Source organism: Alosa alosa, chromosome 3, assembly GCF_017589495.1.
Source record: "Alosa alosa isolate M-15738 ecotype Scorff River chromosome 3, AALO_Geno_1.1, whole genome shotgun sequence".
Classification (NCBI taxonomy): Eukaryota; Metazoa; Chordata; class Actinopteri; order Clupeiformes; family Clupeidae; genus Alosa; species Alosa alosa.
Window position 1 is genome coordinate 11,983,802 of NC_063191.1, and position 14,173 is coordinate 11,997,974.

General features: G+C 44.9%; 1 protein-coding gene across 1 annotated transcript in view; it reads right to left on the reverse strand.

The window, feature by feature from the left end:
- kdm6a (lysine (K)-specific demethylase 6A) overlaps nt 1-14,173 on the reverse strand; it is a 73,818-nt gene that overhangs the window by 43,466 nt on the left and 16,179 nt on the right. The window contains 2 exon segments of the mRNA XM_048238432.1: nt 4,644-4,688; nt 7,094-7,152. Coding sequence (XP_048094389.1) covers nt 4,644-4,688; nt 7,094-7,152 — 104 coding nt within the window.

A 14,173-nucleotide genomic window follows, 5' to 3' on the forward strand; every position in this document is an offset into this window, starting at 1 on the left:
ACCTCGCAATGCACCACCCAAAGAGACAAGATATCTGCCAACAACCAAGACAAATAGCTTATCAGTAAGATCCATTAAAAGGACATCATGAGAGCTGAACAAGCCTTTCAAAAATATAAAAATTAGCCATAAACGCCCAAGAAAAGAGTGTGCAGAAATGACTCTCAGAATAAAAGATTTAATAAAAAAAAAAAAAAAAAAAAAATGAACAGAATATGAAATGCTGCATGGCCACGCGAAGCTAATTAGCAGTCTTTTGGTTGCGCGGCTAGTTTGCAATTAGCGCTGGGAGCTCTGGCGCGTCAGCTCCTTTTTCCCGCCACCTGAGATCGTGAGAGCTTTCGATCAACCAGAGGACAAAATCACCATGGCGAGAACCGGCTGTAGCTAGCTGGTCACCTTGGCAACGTGTCCATTCCGACTACTGCTTCATCAAAATGAGTTTCAAGAGAGACGGCGTATGGTATACATGTATGAACTGAAGGTAAGAATAGAGATCGCCAGACGCCTCTGTGTGTACACATACAGCTGTCTGCACATGCTCTTGTGTGTATGGACATATAAAACACGTGCCCAAATCTCAGCAGTAAGACTCAGTGAGTGCCTGCCTAGCCAAGCGCCAACACACACACAGGATGTATTCCTCATTGACGCACAGCCCACTGAACTCAATGGCCCCAACTTTTCTCCTCCCCTTCCAAGTCCCCCCCTCCTCTCCTCTGTTCCCTTACACCCACCCCCTCTCCTTCACTCAGTCTCTCCCCCCCTTCATTCTTCTCCATCCCCCCTTTCACTCTCTCTCTCTCCCTCACAGTAGAATGCTCGATGAGTGCTGCTGTGCTCTGGAACAGATCGAACGTGACAGAATGCCAGGCTTGAACTACAGCTAATAAGAATGAGCGCCCAAATTGGGGAGAGAAAACAGAGAGAAAAGTGAAAATGAAGAGAGAGGGGGGAGAGAGCACGAGAGAGAGAGAGAGAGCACGAGAGAGAGAGAGAGAGCACGAGAGAGAGCGAGAGAGACACTCCTGCAGAAAAAAGGGGGCTATTTGTGGTGATTGCGGGGAGGCCAGAGAGGAATGACAGCTAACCCAGAGGTCCGTGGTGCTCGTTAACCCGGAGCTGGGAGTAGACAGGCCGACTGCCAGCAAGGGGAGAACACTGATTAGCCTCAAACAACCCCCACACACACACACTGCTGATGTAAGAGTAGAACAGAAGCCATCCTTCCTTCATTATGTCTTCACACCTGTGCGTGTGTGTGTGTGCACGAGAGAGAGAGAGAGCACGAGAGAGAGAGAGAGCACGAGAGAGAGAGAGAGCACGAGAGAGAGAGAGAGCACGAGAGAGAGAGAGAGCACGAGAGAGAGAGAGAGCACGAGAGAGAGAGAGAGCACGAGAGAGAGAGAGAGCACGAGAGAGAGAGAGAGCACGAGAGAGAGAGAGAGCACGAGAGAGAGAGAGAGCACGAGAGAGAGAGAGAGCACGAGAGAGAGAGAGAGCACGAGAGAGAGAGAGAGCACGAGAGAGAGAGAGAGCACGAGAGAGAGAGAGAGCACGAGAGAGAGAGAGAGCACGAGAGAGAGAGAGAGCACGAGAGAGAGAGAGAGCACGAGAGAGAGAGAGAGCACGAGAGAGAGAGAGAGCACGAGAGAGAGAGAGAGCACGAGAGAGAGAGAGAGCACGAGAGAGAGAGAGAGCACGAGAGAGAGAGAGAGCACGAGAGAGAGAGAGAGCACGAGAGAGAGAGAGAGAGCATGAGAGAGAGAGAGAGCACGAGAGAGAGAGAGAGCACGAGAGAGAGAGAGAGCACGAGAGAGAGAGAGAGCACGAGAGAGAGAGAGAGCACGAGAGAGAGAGAGAGCACGAGAGAGAGAGAGAGCACGAGAGAGAGAGAGAGCACGAGAGAGAGAGAGAGCACGAGAGAGAGAGAGAGCACGAGAGAGAGAGAGAGCACGAGAGAGAGAGAGAGCACGAGAGAGAGAGAGAGCACGAGAGAGAGAGAGAGCACGAGAGAGAGAGAGAGCACGAGAGAGAGAGAGAGCACGAGAGAGAGAGAGAGCACGAGAGAGAGAGAGAGCACGAGAGAGAGAGAGAGCACGAGAGAGAGAGAGAGCACGAGAGAGAGAGAGAGCACGAGAGAGAGAGAGAGCACGAGAGAGAGAGAGAGCACGAGAGAGAGAGAGAGCACGAGAGAGAGAGAGAGCACGAGAGAGAGAGAGAGCACGAGAGAGAGAGAGAGCACGAGAGAGAGAGAGAGCACGAGAGATATCACATTGGTGTGCTGCCAAAAATAGTGTCCGCACATCTGACCATGGAGGAAATGGGTTTGTATACATACACGTGCACAGGATGTCTAGATTACGGGGGGACGTACCACTGCAGATGAAATGGAAATGTAGGGGCACATGACGCACAGAGACATTCAAACAATCGGCAAGGCTTCCTGTCAGAACTCAAACACGCCAGGCTCAGCGTTTATTGCAGCTGGGGTGGCAAACGTGACAGGGAAGAGAGAGTGGACATCAAGAGAGCTCAGGAAAAAGAGTGGGCATCAGGGGTGAGGAGCAGAGGCGCTGCATTAAGGAACGGTCATACAGGCAGTAACAGCTGGATGGTCCGAACAATCAAATGATACATATCCACCTCAAGACCTGCTTGTGGGGTTTTTTTAATTGTTGTTTAGATTGTTATGGTCAAAGGGTCAAAGGCTGCAGGCCTTGATGCACAAATTTTTGCTGGTTTACATCTGTGTTTGAGAGTGGCCCATTTCAGACATCTGTGTTAACATGGTTCACTAATTTTAAACACTTGACTGAGACAATCCGCATGTCCATCAGAGGAATTCTGGTCACCAAAATGAACGCAAACAGTCGGCAAATGCACAAAATAAGCTTGCATTAGGGTATTTGAGTATCTTGAGAAGTCTGCAAAATAGGCCGTTTTATTTTAAAGAAAAGGTGGAGAGCCTACCACCTTTAGTATAGCTTTTCCCATCTCCGTTTTCATTTTAATTACACTGTTCTGCCAGTCGTGCGTTCATGTGAAACTAAAAGCAACATTGTAGGCTGTGTTATGTAAATGCAAAAACGTTAAAGGTCGTGGGCATTGGGTCACATTTAACTGACAGTGTAAACATAGCCAAAAAGTATCAGAATTAGCAGATATTGGGGTAGAAAAAAGTAGAAGCAATTTTGAGTTAAACAATAGGGCTTAAAGGAGAAGTTCAGTGTAATATTGACCTAAAGTTTGTTAAAAGATGATACTGAGTGTGAACTTTTGTCTCATAGCTCATCTCGGCTAGTCCCCTGCACTCCGAAATCTGGCGCTAGTTAGCCAGACTTCTCCTTTAATTTGAATTTGCAGGAATTTGCAAAATCGAAGGCATGGAAGATCTCTCCTTGGCCTCCTCTCTCGCTCCTTCTCACACACACACAGACATATTCTCTCTCTCCCCTTCCCTCACCCACCCTCTCTTTTCCTACATCTCCTTCACACACACACACACACTCTCTCTCTCTCTCTCTCTCTCTCTCTCTCTCTCTCCCCCCCTCACCCACCCTTTCTTCTTCCCCTACACCCCTTGCTCAGGCCTCGGAGTCCAGAAGTTTTTGTCACGCTGCCAAGTTTATACAGAGACCCCCTCCAGGAGGACACCACTTGCGACGGAGAGGTGTGTGTGTGTGTGTGTGTGCGTGTGCGTGTGTTGGCACTGGGACTCTGAGAACAACAGAGGAGCGTTTGTTTGGGCACCAGTGACAGTGAGAGACAGGAAAATTAGATGTAACAAGAAAGTAGATAAGGTGGAAAAAAAAAAAAAAAAATCATGTGAGAAGCAAGAGAGAGAAGACAGAGTATAACAGGAAAGTGAGTAAGTGATGGCCACAGCAAGAAAGTGAAAGTGTGTGGCGGTGTGGTGGTGTGTGTGTGCGGGCAAACATGTTTGTGTGAGCTTATGGGCGGAAGCAGGTCATCTCGGTTTCTATACGAGCTCTGCTTGCATATGTGGGGGTTGGGAGTAACTGTATCTCTGTGTGCATCTCTGTGCACGCATGTTCGTAGGTTACTTCATCAGCTGAGAATATAACTGAAACCACAAGAAACAAAACACACAGGGAAGAGAATGCCTGGTGCCATGGTAATCCTGAAGATGTTCTGTCTAAGCTAAGGGAATGAATAATGTACTGGCTGAGATCAGTAACCTCCAGGTCAGCATTTGGTGGGAATGCTGATCCACTCTTTACAACACACACACACTACACGTCCAGCCAGGATCACAGTCACCCACATATCTTTACTAACTAATGCAGACACACACAGACAAGTACAGACAAACACAAGAATTTCAGAGAGCACAGAAAACACACCTTACTGATCACAAAACCAATGTGCACACTAACAGGCAAACGTTTAGGAAAATGACTGGCGTCCAACAGCAGACTCTGAGCCAACCACCCCAACAACGTTCCCTTGAACACAGCCCCCTCACTCCAGCCTCTTCTCTTCGGAAGGCCAATAAGCCTGTCGATAAGCCTGTCTGTGCCCTGACGGTGTTTGTTTGTTTGTTTATTTATTTATTTATTTAAATATCTATCTATTTGTGTACTTATTCATTTGATTTGAACCCAGCATGGCATGCCTACCTTCTCTGTCCCCCATGGGCCTCTGAGCAGCTGGGCTGTGTGGGCCTAGACAGGAAGAGAGGGGACCTCCAGTAGTAAATAAGCAGACAAACACCATCGGCACGTCTTCATCAACAGCTAGCTACAGTCTTTATCTATAAGGTTTAAAATAAACACTATCTGCACGTCTACAACAGCTAGCTACAGTCTTTATCTATAAGGTTTAAAATAAACACTATCTGCACGTCTTCAACAGTTAGCTACAGTCTTACTTTATCTATAAGGTTTTAAAAAAAAAAAAAAAAGCCGTCTCTTTCTCTAGATCTGCAACTCTAGTGCTGGTATTCACACATAGTTTAAGCCACTCTTATAGCACAGTGCTAAATGGTAGTTGGTAGACTCAGAAGAGAAAGGTGGTTTTATTTAAAAAAGGTGAACAACTCTATTTAAGAGCCTTGCATAAACAAGGCAGAGATTTCCATCAGCTCCCACCATAGACTAAAACACAACTATTTTACACTCAATGTTGAAATCTTTACATCTACTGGCTTCTAACCGAACCTAACCATTTAAGGAGAGGTGCTTACCAAACCATGCAGCACATGAGACTACCAGAGAAATGATTACTTGACAAGTACCAACCACACAGAGCTATGAAGTGTGCGCTGAGCTGCTCTGGCCTCTATGGGTGTGGACTGTGTGTGTGTGTGTGTGTGTGTGTGTGTGTGTGTGTGTGTGTGTGTGTGTGTTCTTGTGCGTGCAGTAGAAGCAGTGAGGAGTAAAGTTCGCCTAAGGACGAAATGCCCACGGCTGCGCAAAAAAACAGCATCAATGGCGATCTTTACACCACCCGGAGAGCGCGGTCCGATTGTGTGGGAATAGTTTGCGCACGAGCATACAGCACTAGCTACCCTCCCACCCAAAACCTCGTCCCTACCCGACACTCCTCCCCCTTGGGTCCGCCCCCTCACGCTTTGGTGACCTCGATAGCTCCAGGGGCAGAGTTGGGTCTCTCCCAGCCTGGCGCGAACCGGCAGTTTTTAACTGTTTCGTGGCTGCACAGTGAGTCTGAGTCACCTCATATATCTCTGCTAACCAGCGCACGTCGCGCTACTGACATCGAAGTGCCCATAAAATTGACCTGCATTTTCTGAAAAGGATAGTTATATTTTGATCATAGGTAATACACTGGAAGGCTCATTTTCCCAGAGAGCCTAGAGGCCAAAACAAAGCGATTTATAATGGCACTGCTCGTTATAACAGATGTATTGATTTTAAGGGTTAAAAAACAGGTCATTTTTGTTTATTTAATTTTTTTTTTTTTTTTTTTTTTTTTTTTAAAAGACAAAATCCGTGGCAAGCAACCACTTAGAACATGGTCCTCTCAACCTCTGAGCAGCTGAACTGCAAAAGAAATGCAGATGACCGCTCCACGGAGAAAAGAAAACCAACCGATTCTGCCAGACCCACCTCACGGACACACGCACACGTACACGTGCACACAAACACCCCCTGCAGTCAAAGGGACGTGTGGTTCCAGTAACGTGGAACCCCGGCGGCTCAATGCGACCATCTCCACAGCAAGAAAAATTTCTGTAAATGATTTTAAAAGAACCACCATCTCAAGGAGAAAACTCACTCCCCTCCTTTCTGTCGCTCACACACACCCCCAACACACACACACACACACACAGCATCACAGGACCAACACTGGGTCCCTCTTGAACCTTTTTTTTTTTTTTTTTTTTTTTGAACTTAGAACAACTTATCAATCGCCATTTCATTCCCTACATCTTAAAAGGCCGTTTTTCTCTACCCAAAGGTTTGCTCATCACAAATATGAAAACTCCTTTTCGTGTTTCAGCTTTACATTAAATACTAGTGTTGAAGCAAACATGTCCAATTGCCCAGATCGCTTTGAGGTAGAACAGGTGTGCAAATGAGATCACAAATTCAGCAATTACCATTGAAGCACGCCAGTGACGAGGCAATACTCACATTTTGTCACACACCGTCGGTTGCTAAAGACAACAATGATGTGGGATCGTTTTGGTCATTTCTGTGTATGTGGATGTAAAAAGGCGCTCTTATTATGGCAAGTACAGATGATCACTTTGAGAGTGGACAAGGTGGATATCAACGGCACACTACAGACAGATATGGAGGAAGCAGTCCATGCTCCAGTTGGTTGAGCAGCTAGCCAGCCTTCATAACCACAGCCCCTGCAGAGAGTGGGTCACTCAGCAGTGACCGCTGCTATAAAAACAATATTTTGTGGTTCACCACCCAGAGGTACATCAACTCTAAAAAAAATGGGGAATTTAGCCCAAGCCTGCTTGTGAGTGTCATGGTGAAATACGGCCCAAATGCAGAGGTGTGTGGCTTGTGTGGTTTACAGAAAGTTCAAAGATGTTAAAGGTCTAATGCAAGGCACGGGTTTCCACTGCATAGACAAGTGATGCGGAACTTACCACTGAAATGCGTTGTAATGGAAGTAAACCATACCGAGGCCATATAAAAAGGCAGCATTCTGAAAGAGAAGGAGAAAATCCAACGTCAGTCATGTACAATCATATAGAACAGTGGAAGTCAGTGGAAAGGAAATAACGTTCAGAACTGCGTGTGATATATATATATATATGCCTCCAAAAGACAAATGATTGCCCTGTTAGATTACTCCCCAGTCTCACCACGGTGTGCATACGAATGTGTTCACTCTGTGGGGCCTCACCTGGAGCTGCATCCATATTTCTCCATGCATCCCTCTCACACACAGACACCGCACTACAGTAAGCAGAGAAGAGCCCACCTAGCTAAAGCATATTCCCATGAGCGCGCGCACACACACACACACACCAACTACAAGCACGTCAACTACACGCACGCACACGTAGGGATGTAACGATTGCCGGTATAATAGTAAACCGTGATATAAATGTTGACGATAACAATTATCGTTTTCTTTTGAAATATCATAATTATCACAGTTGATTACCGCGGTGTTGAAACAGTGTGTTTAATCCTTCCCAGCTTCATCCGAGCCTGCTTTTGACATACAGTAGGCCTGGTACAATGAAACAAAACTGGTACCCTACTGATTGTGTTGTCTAATTGATGGTTTTAACAGCATTTCGGATTAGGCTACACCTGATTTTAAAAGGCGGAACATTTTCACCGCAAAACGTGCACTGTATCATTTAACCACTCTGCGTCTTTTTATGTTCGCGTCCACATGAAATCCATTCCACTCATGTTATCAGGAGAACACAGTAGCCTAAAGTTTTATTTTAAACACTTACTTTGGTCTCACTCATTGGATACAAATAACAGAAATAGCAAACTCTAAGTCATGGTAGAGTTAAGCTATAAGCACATAGCCAATTAAACATGAAAAATGAAGCGGGACGAAGGCCCATCAGTGCTTTCTGCCGTGATAATACCGAAAACCGTTATAATTTTGGTTATTTTAAATATTCATACCGTTACATCCCTAGGCACACGTCAACCACACACACACACACAACTACACACACTTAATGAGCCTCATCTTAATTGAGCCTCCGAGAATTCGGTGTGATATTGTACTAAAGTGTGTTGAAACATGATACCAATGTCTCATGGCCCATCTCGGCTTGTTGCACTCGAAATGGGATGCTACCAACAGCTTTTTCAATGGGGGTGCCTCAGGCATCGGCGTAGCCGTGCAAATAAATCACTGTTTTACACCATTTACGAGGCTCAATGTATCTCCGCACTTCATAGGTAGACTTCCGAGGGCCCTGACATTTAAAAGAAGACATTGAGAACTTTGAAAAAGCACTGGTAGTTTACTTACAAGGCGATTTAAACAGTATCTTCAAGTTTAGCATTTGCAGCCAGTTGCTGCTACTGGAAGAAACTGGAATTATTTTTGGAATCTGATCCCTTATCATACCTGTTCATTCTTACTCGTCGCTCGACTTATTGTGACTACATTCAAGATGGCTGCAAACGCTAAACTTCGTGAAGATACTGTCTGTATAAATCGTCTTGTAAGTAAACTACCAGTGCCAAGCCGAGATGGGCTATGAGACATGCATTCACACTCGGTATCATGTTTCAACACACTTTAGGTCAATATCACCGAATTCTCCTTTAAGGTCAGAGTCTTCTCAGGAGAGAAAAACAGAGTGAGAAATTATAATGGAGTAAAGTATGCTGGGATTTTTGTATAGGCCTAAATAAGGTTCATCATGTGAGAGTAGCACATCAAATTTTCAGGCTCTTCTGTTCAATGAGGACACCCACTTCATGGCCGATGCACCTGCAACAGCATTTCGAAATGTTACTTAGACGCATGCGGGGTAATTCCCCAACGCGTGCACAGACTTTTTCTTAATGGCCAATTAGAAATGGAGTAGATCATAGTCTACTCTCAGTCTGCAATCATATTTAGTAGGCCTATATTTTTAGAAATCAATCCCCCCACACACACACGAAACTTAGCTGATCTCTTGTGATATTAATCATGTAGGGTGGTGCGTGCAGACAGACCGAGAAAACCATCGAAAGTTTTTCGACTGCCGGGTTTCACGTCAACAGGCCAAGCTCACGCTAACCCGAAAACCTCTGTGGCTTTTGTACAATCACTGCTATACCACTGAACTCAGTCCCATTGATCAGGACCGAGCAAGCAGCCATCAGGCTAGATGCCACGAAACAGCCGTGGTGGGACAGTTGGTGGGTGGGACATTTTTTGGCAGAAACACTTCATTGAATGCCTGAGGGCGTAGCTTGAATGACTAGAGGACATTCTGTTTAGACCTCGTCTAATCAGCCTCAGGGTCAGGCTCAACCAAACGAAAAAAAAACAACAACAACAAAAAAAAAAAAGTCTGTTTTCTGTTGGACTACATGGGACTTATATTCATGGCCGACATCAAGGTTACATTGGGTCACACTACCATAGCATGAGCGCAGCATCATGAAAGCTGGAAAAAAGAAAGAGTGAAAGAGAAGACAGAAAAAGAAAAGTAGAGGGAGAAAAAAAGAACTAAACTAAAAACTGAAGGACACCAAACATGGTGTGGTAAACGACAAGTGCCAAGGACTTGTGGTGACTGTTCCTTGTGCTTTGCTGCCTTCAAAGAGATTTGCCTCCTCTGAAGTTGTACAGGCAGAACAGAAAAGAAGGGGGAGTCATGTGAAAATGCACCAGTGTGGACGGCACACAAAGCCCACAAAAGCAAATAAAAGCCAGAAAGCCTGGCAATAAAAGCCAGAGCTGGTCATTGTTATAATTATGACCACACAAATATCTATGTTTGGAGGTGGGATGTGTGTGTACATGTGTGTGGATTTAGGATGGGAAGGGGACTAGTATGGATATTTTGCTAGAACAAAAGAGAAAGAGGCCTGCCTGCCACAGAGACAGAGACACAGACACAGAGACACACACACACACTTCAATCATGCATTTGCCGCAAAGGACAGTCATCTCTACCATGTGGTCAGTAGCATACGGGTTGGGACAACGGGAAGGAGTGACAGATTCGGGAGGATGTGGACTATATACACACACAAACATACACACACCGTTAACCCATGTCTTGTTGTGGTCCATAATCATTCTCATGCACTAGCACACAGCCAGCCATACATCTTGTTTTTCAGTAATGAGTGTGCACAACTGACATGGGAAATTTAATCAGCGAACAAATAATTCTACTCTGACAACAGATCAATCAAGCCCCCACCACTACCCCACCAGCCACACACACACACACACACATCCTGTTGGATGATATGGGGAAGGGGGGTGGGGGTTGGGTGGTTGCTAGCCTGACAGCTGCTGTGAGGAATGGCCCTAGCATGCTGGCGGCCAGAAGACGACATTTGGCGACAGCAAAATGCTTTTTGAGGTTCGTCACAGAGACTACCACGTTTATTTCCATCTTGAGATCGTTCAAAAGCTGGTCTAGATAGATAGATAGATTGGGACTTGTTCCAAGTTTTTGATCCTGATGTCACCCTTCACTGGGTAGGATAAAATGCTGCAAAGATTATTCAAGATTAAGAAATCCTCAAGTCAAGATTATTCAAGTTGTTCTACAGTTGTTCAACATTAACTTTATTAAGGTAACACACGCAGGTCAGTAGTGTCCAATGAAGCCACAAATTCCAAATTCAATTATTTGTATTTGCATAAACAAATAACCTATATATCTAATGCACCAAAACACAACTATCTGAGGGTATAGAGTATTGTGGGCCATATTTTTTGACACACACACTCTGTTGGTCTGCATGTGACTAAGGAGTACATATTGTGTAGTATATGTGTGTGTGTGTGTGTGTGTGTGTGTAGCAACTTGCATGTGTGCATGTTTGTCCTAGTGAGCCAGCTTGAGAGCAGGACAGTACAGCCTAGAGCTGACGCTAACTAGGCTGACACAGGGACAAGGTCCTGTAAGGATGCAGACAGCCATGACAGCGATTGCTGGTGATTTCCATGCCTCAAAAGAGCAGTTCCCCAAGTAGGAGATCAAGAGAAGGAGCCAGAGCCGTGGAAATGCAGGAAGAGAGCAGAAGAGAGAGGAATGGAGAGACCCGACCAACAGACAGATAGAACACAACTGTCTAGGGGAAAGATGGGAAATAAGAATGGATACAGTAGGTCTGGAGTTGTGTTGGAGGACAGAGGAGTAACACAAGAGCTCGAGAGAAAGACAGAAAAGACATGGTGACAGAAAAAGATAATGGTGACAGAAAGGAAGATAAAGTGAAGAAAAAAAGAAAGAAAGAGAGAGAGAGAGAGAGAGAGAGAGAGAGAGAGAGAGAGAGAGAGAGAGAGAGAGAGAGAGAGAGAGAGAGAGAGAGAGAGAGAGAGAGAGAGAGAGAGAGACACGAAGATAGAGCAACATTAGGTAGAGAAAAAAAGGCAAAGGACAGAGAGGGTAAGAGGGAGATGGGTGAAATACTACTAGCAGCTGCCCACTAGAACAGCTTGAAAAAAAGGGAAACTGTTGAAAGAGCAAGACCGGTTTGCAGAACTGAGGCTCTTAACGGCCAGCTAAAAGTCACCAGGCATCAGCAGTAAGACCATGACCGGCAGGCCAAACACACACACACACACACACACACACACAACACATCTTCACCATCATATCTGTGTGTGTGAAAGAGAGGGAGGGTGACCTATGCATGCAGGCATGTGCTCACACACACACTCATTCTTGTGACAGTGAAATACTAAGCTCCAAAGAGAGAAGAAAGAGAAAGGGAGGGTGGGGGGCAAAAAGTTGGAGGTGTGATTAGCCTGTGGTCATTAAAATACAGCATGTATGTGTGTTCGAGGGAGCTGGTGAGAGCTAGGTGCAAATGCAGGAAGGCAGGTGTGAACTTGTGTACGTACGTACGTACGTACGTACATGTGCGAGTGTCCGTGCGTGTGTGTATGCATTTACCACTCTTTGAGTTTTAAATTGGTCACACCACTCAATCCTGGGAACAGTCTTATCACCACAATAAAAATGTGGCTCTGTGGTGAGAGATTATTATTATTATTATATCAGCTATTCATCATCTAGTACTTCTCTCTGAAGGGATGATCAGTGGACAAACTACAACCAAGTCCCACCAATGTAATAGGGCTTTCAGACATACGTGTAAGACCGGAGGTTCTGCTGATGTTAAACGGTTGGGCCGTATATCTGAACATAAACGGTCATATGGAAGCAGAGCTAGTGAGCAGAGCTGAGCGGTGCGAATATCCCGCTCCTCGCTCAGGTGGCAGTTCACCTGGCCGCTCCTCCGCTCAAATTCACATCAGGCCACTCCGCCCAATTTCGCTCCCCGGTCCACTTAAAAAGTCTCCCGCTCCAGTGAAATCGCTCCACGCTCACTCCAATTTAAAAGAGGGAGAAATAATCTATAAGCCGAATTGTCACCTTAGAAAACTTAAAGGAAAATTCCGGTATTTAGCACTTTGAGTCCCTTTTCTGGTTTGTTTTGGATGAACTAGAATGGTGGACACCGAAATTGACAATTGGTCCCGTCTCGACTTTTCTGACTCGTTTTGAATCTCCTTTGACTAGTCAGAGTGGCTGCCTACAGGCATGCTCAAACAGGTCCTAAAACCACCCTTAACGTTCGTTTTCAAAACTGTGCAACTCACCGAGTGGTTAGTGGTGTTCGTTGATTATTAAAATCAAATATATCGGCGCAATGCATGATTTCCAGCCGTCTTATTTGCTATTGTGGAACTATTTTTTGAGACACCTCACAACGGTGTATAAACTTGCGCTCAATTTGAGCCTGAAGCATAGACGGTGGCGCAGTAATATCAACGTGCAATGAGTCTTCCAACAGAAATCAATGGGATTTTACAAAATGGCAAATAAAACACGACAGAAACTGTATTTCGCTACGCTACTTGTTCTGAAACATCAACGAACACCACTAACCACTCGGTGAGTTGCACAGTTTTGAAAACTAACGTTAACCCTCTAACCGCCCATGTCGCAATATTGCGACAAGCGTCATTACTGAATAAAACAGACGATAGACACGAGTACAGTGTAAAATCTCATTTGTATTCTTGACCATTAGTTGGCAGACGAGTGGCGAAAAACACGGGAGAAACACACGAAAAAGACGTGCATTTCCTCCATAACGCAGAAGCGATGCGGGCCATAGTTTTGCACAAATTGAAGCAGAAATACACCAAATGTTGGGAGGAGAAAAAAATAAAAAATAAAAAATAAAAAACACGTGTGATGAAGTCTTGGATCTGTTATTCACCTATTTCTGATTCTGAAGGAGAATATCTGCCTTTTGGAGAATATGATCGATCCTCTATTGACTGATAGTCACGGAGCGTCTGTGAATGGAGGTGCGTCTTTGCGACAGTGTCCACTAAGCATACCATGCTTATTTCGACCCTCTGCCCAACATAGCTAGAGGTGTCAGTGGCAATAGTGATGATAGTGTCCGTAATGGACGTGGTATAGACAGCAGGGGTTGTAAAAATAGGGCTCTGAATAACTTCAAAGTCACCCGCGATATGGAACCGATTTGACCAGGCTACTTTATTGTATAGTAGAATAGGGTTTGTGATCATAATAATAGTTTACTATTGTTGGTTTACATGTGACTGTTTTCCTGTTAATTTGTTATGTTGGTGAAATGACAAAAAAAAAAAAAAAAGTAAAACTGCTCAAACATGTTCAACATCTAGTATTTACTGAAATGTGCATAATTCATGGTGGGTACCATCCAGTGACGTCATAATATGCAAATTAAATGAGTAAATTTACCCCCTTCATAAACTTCTGGTCATACTCAATGACTTTCACATTTACAGTAGGACTTTATATCTGACCACTTGCAAGCCATGGCCTTATGAAATGTTGATGTAAAAATCCAATTTATTTATTTTTTTTAAACCCTGGCGGCTAAAAGGTTAAGGGTTGTTCTAGGACACGTTTGAGCATGCCTGTAGGCAGCCACTCTGACTAGTCAAAGGCGATTCTAAACGAGTCAGAAAAGTCGAGACAGGACCAATCGTCAAA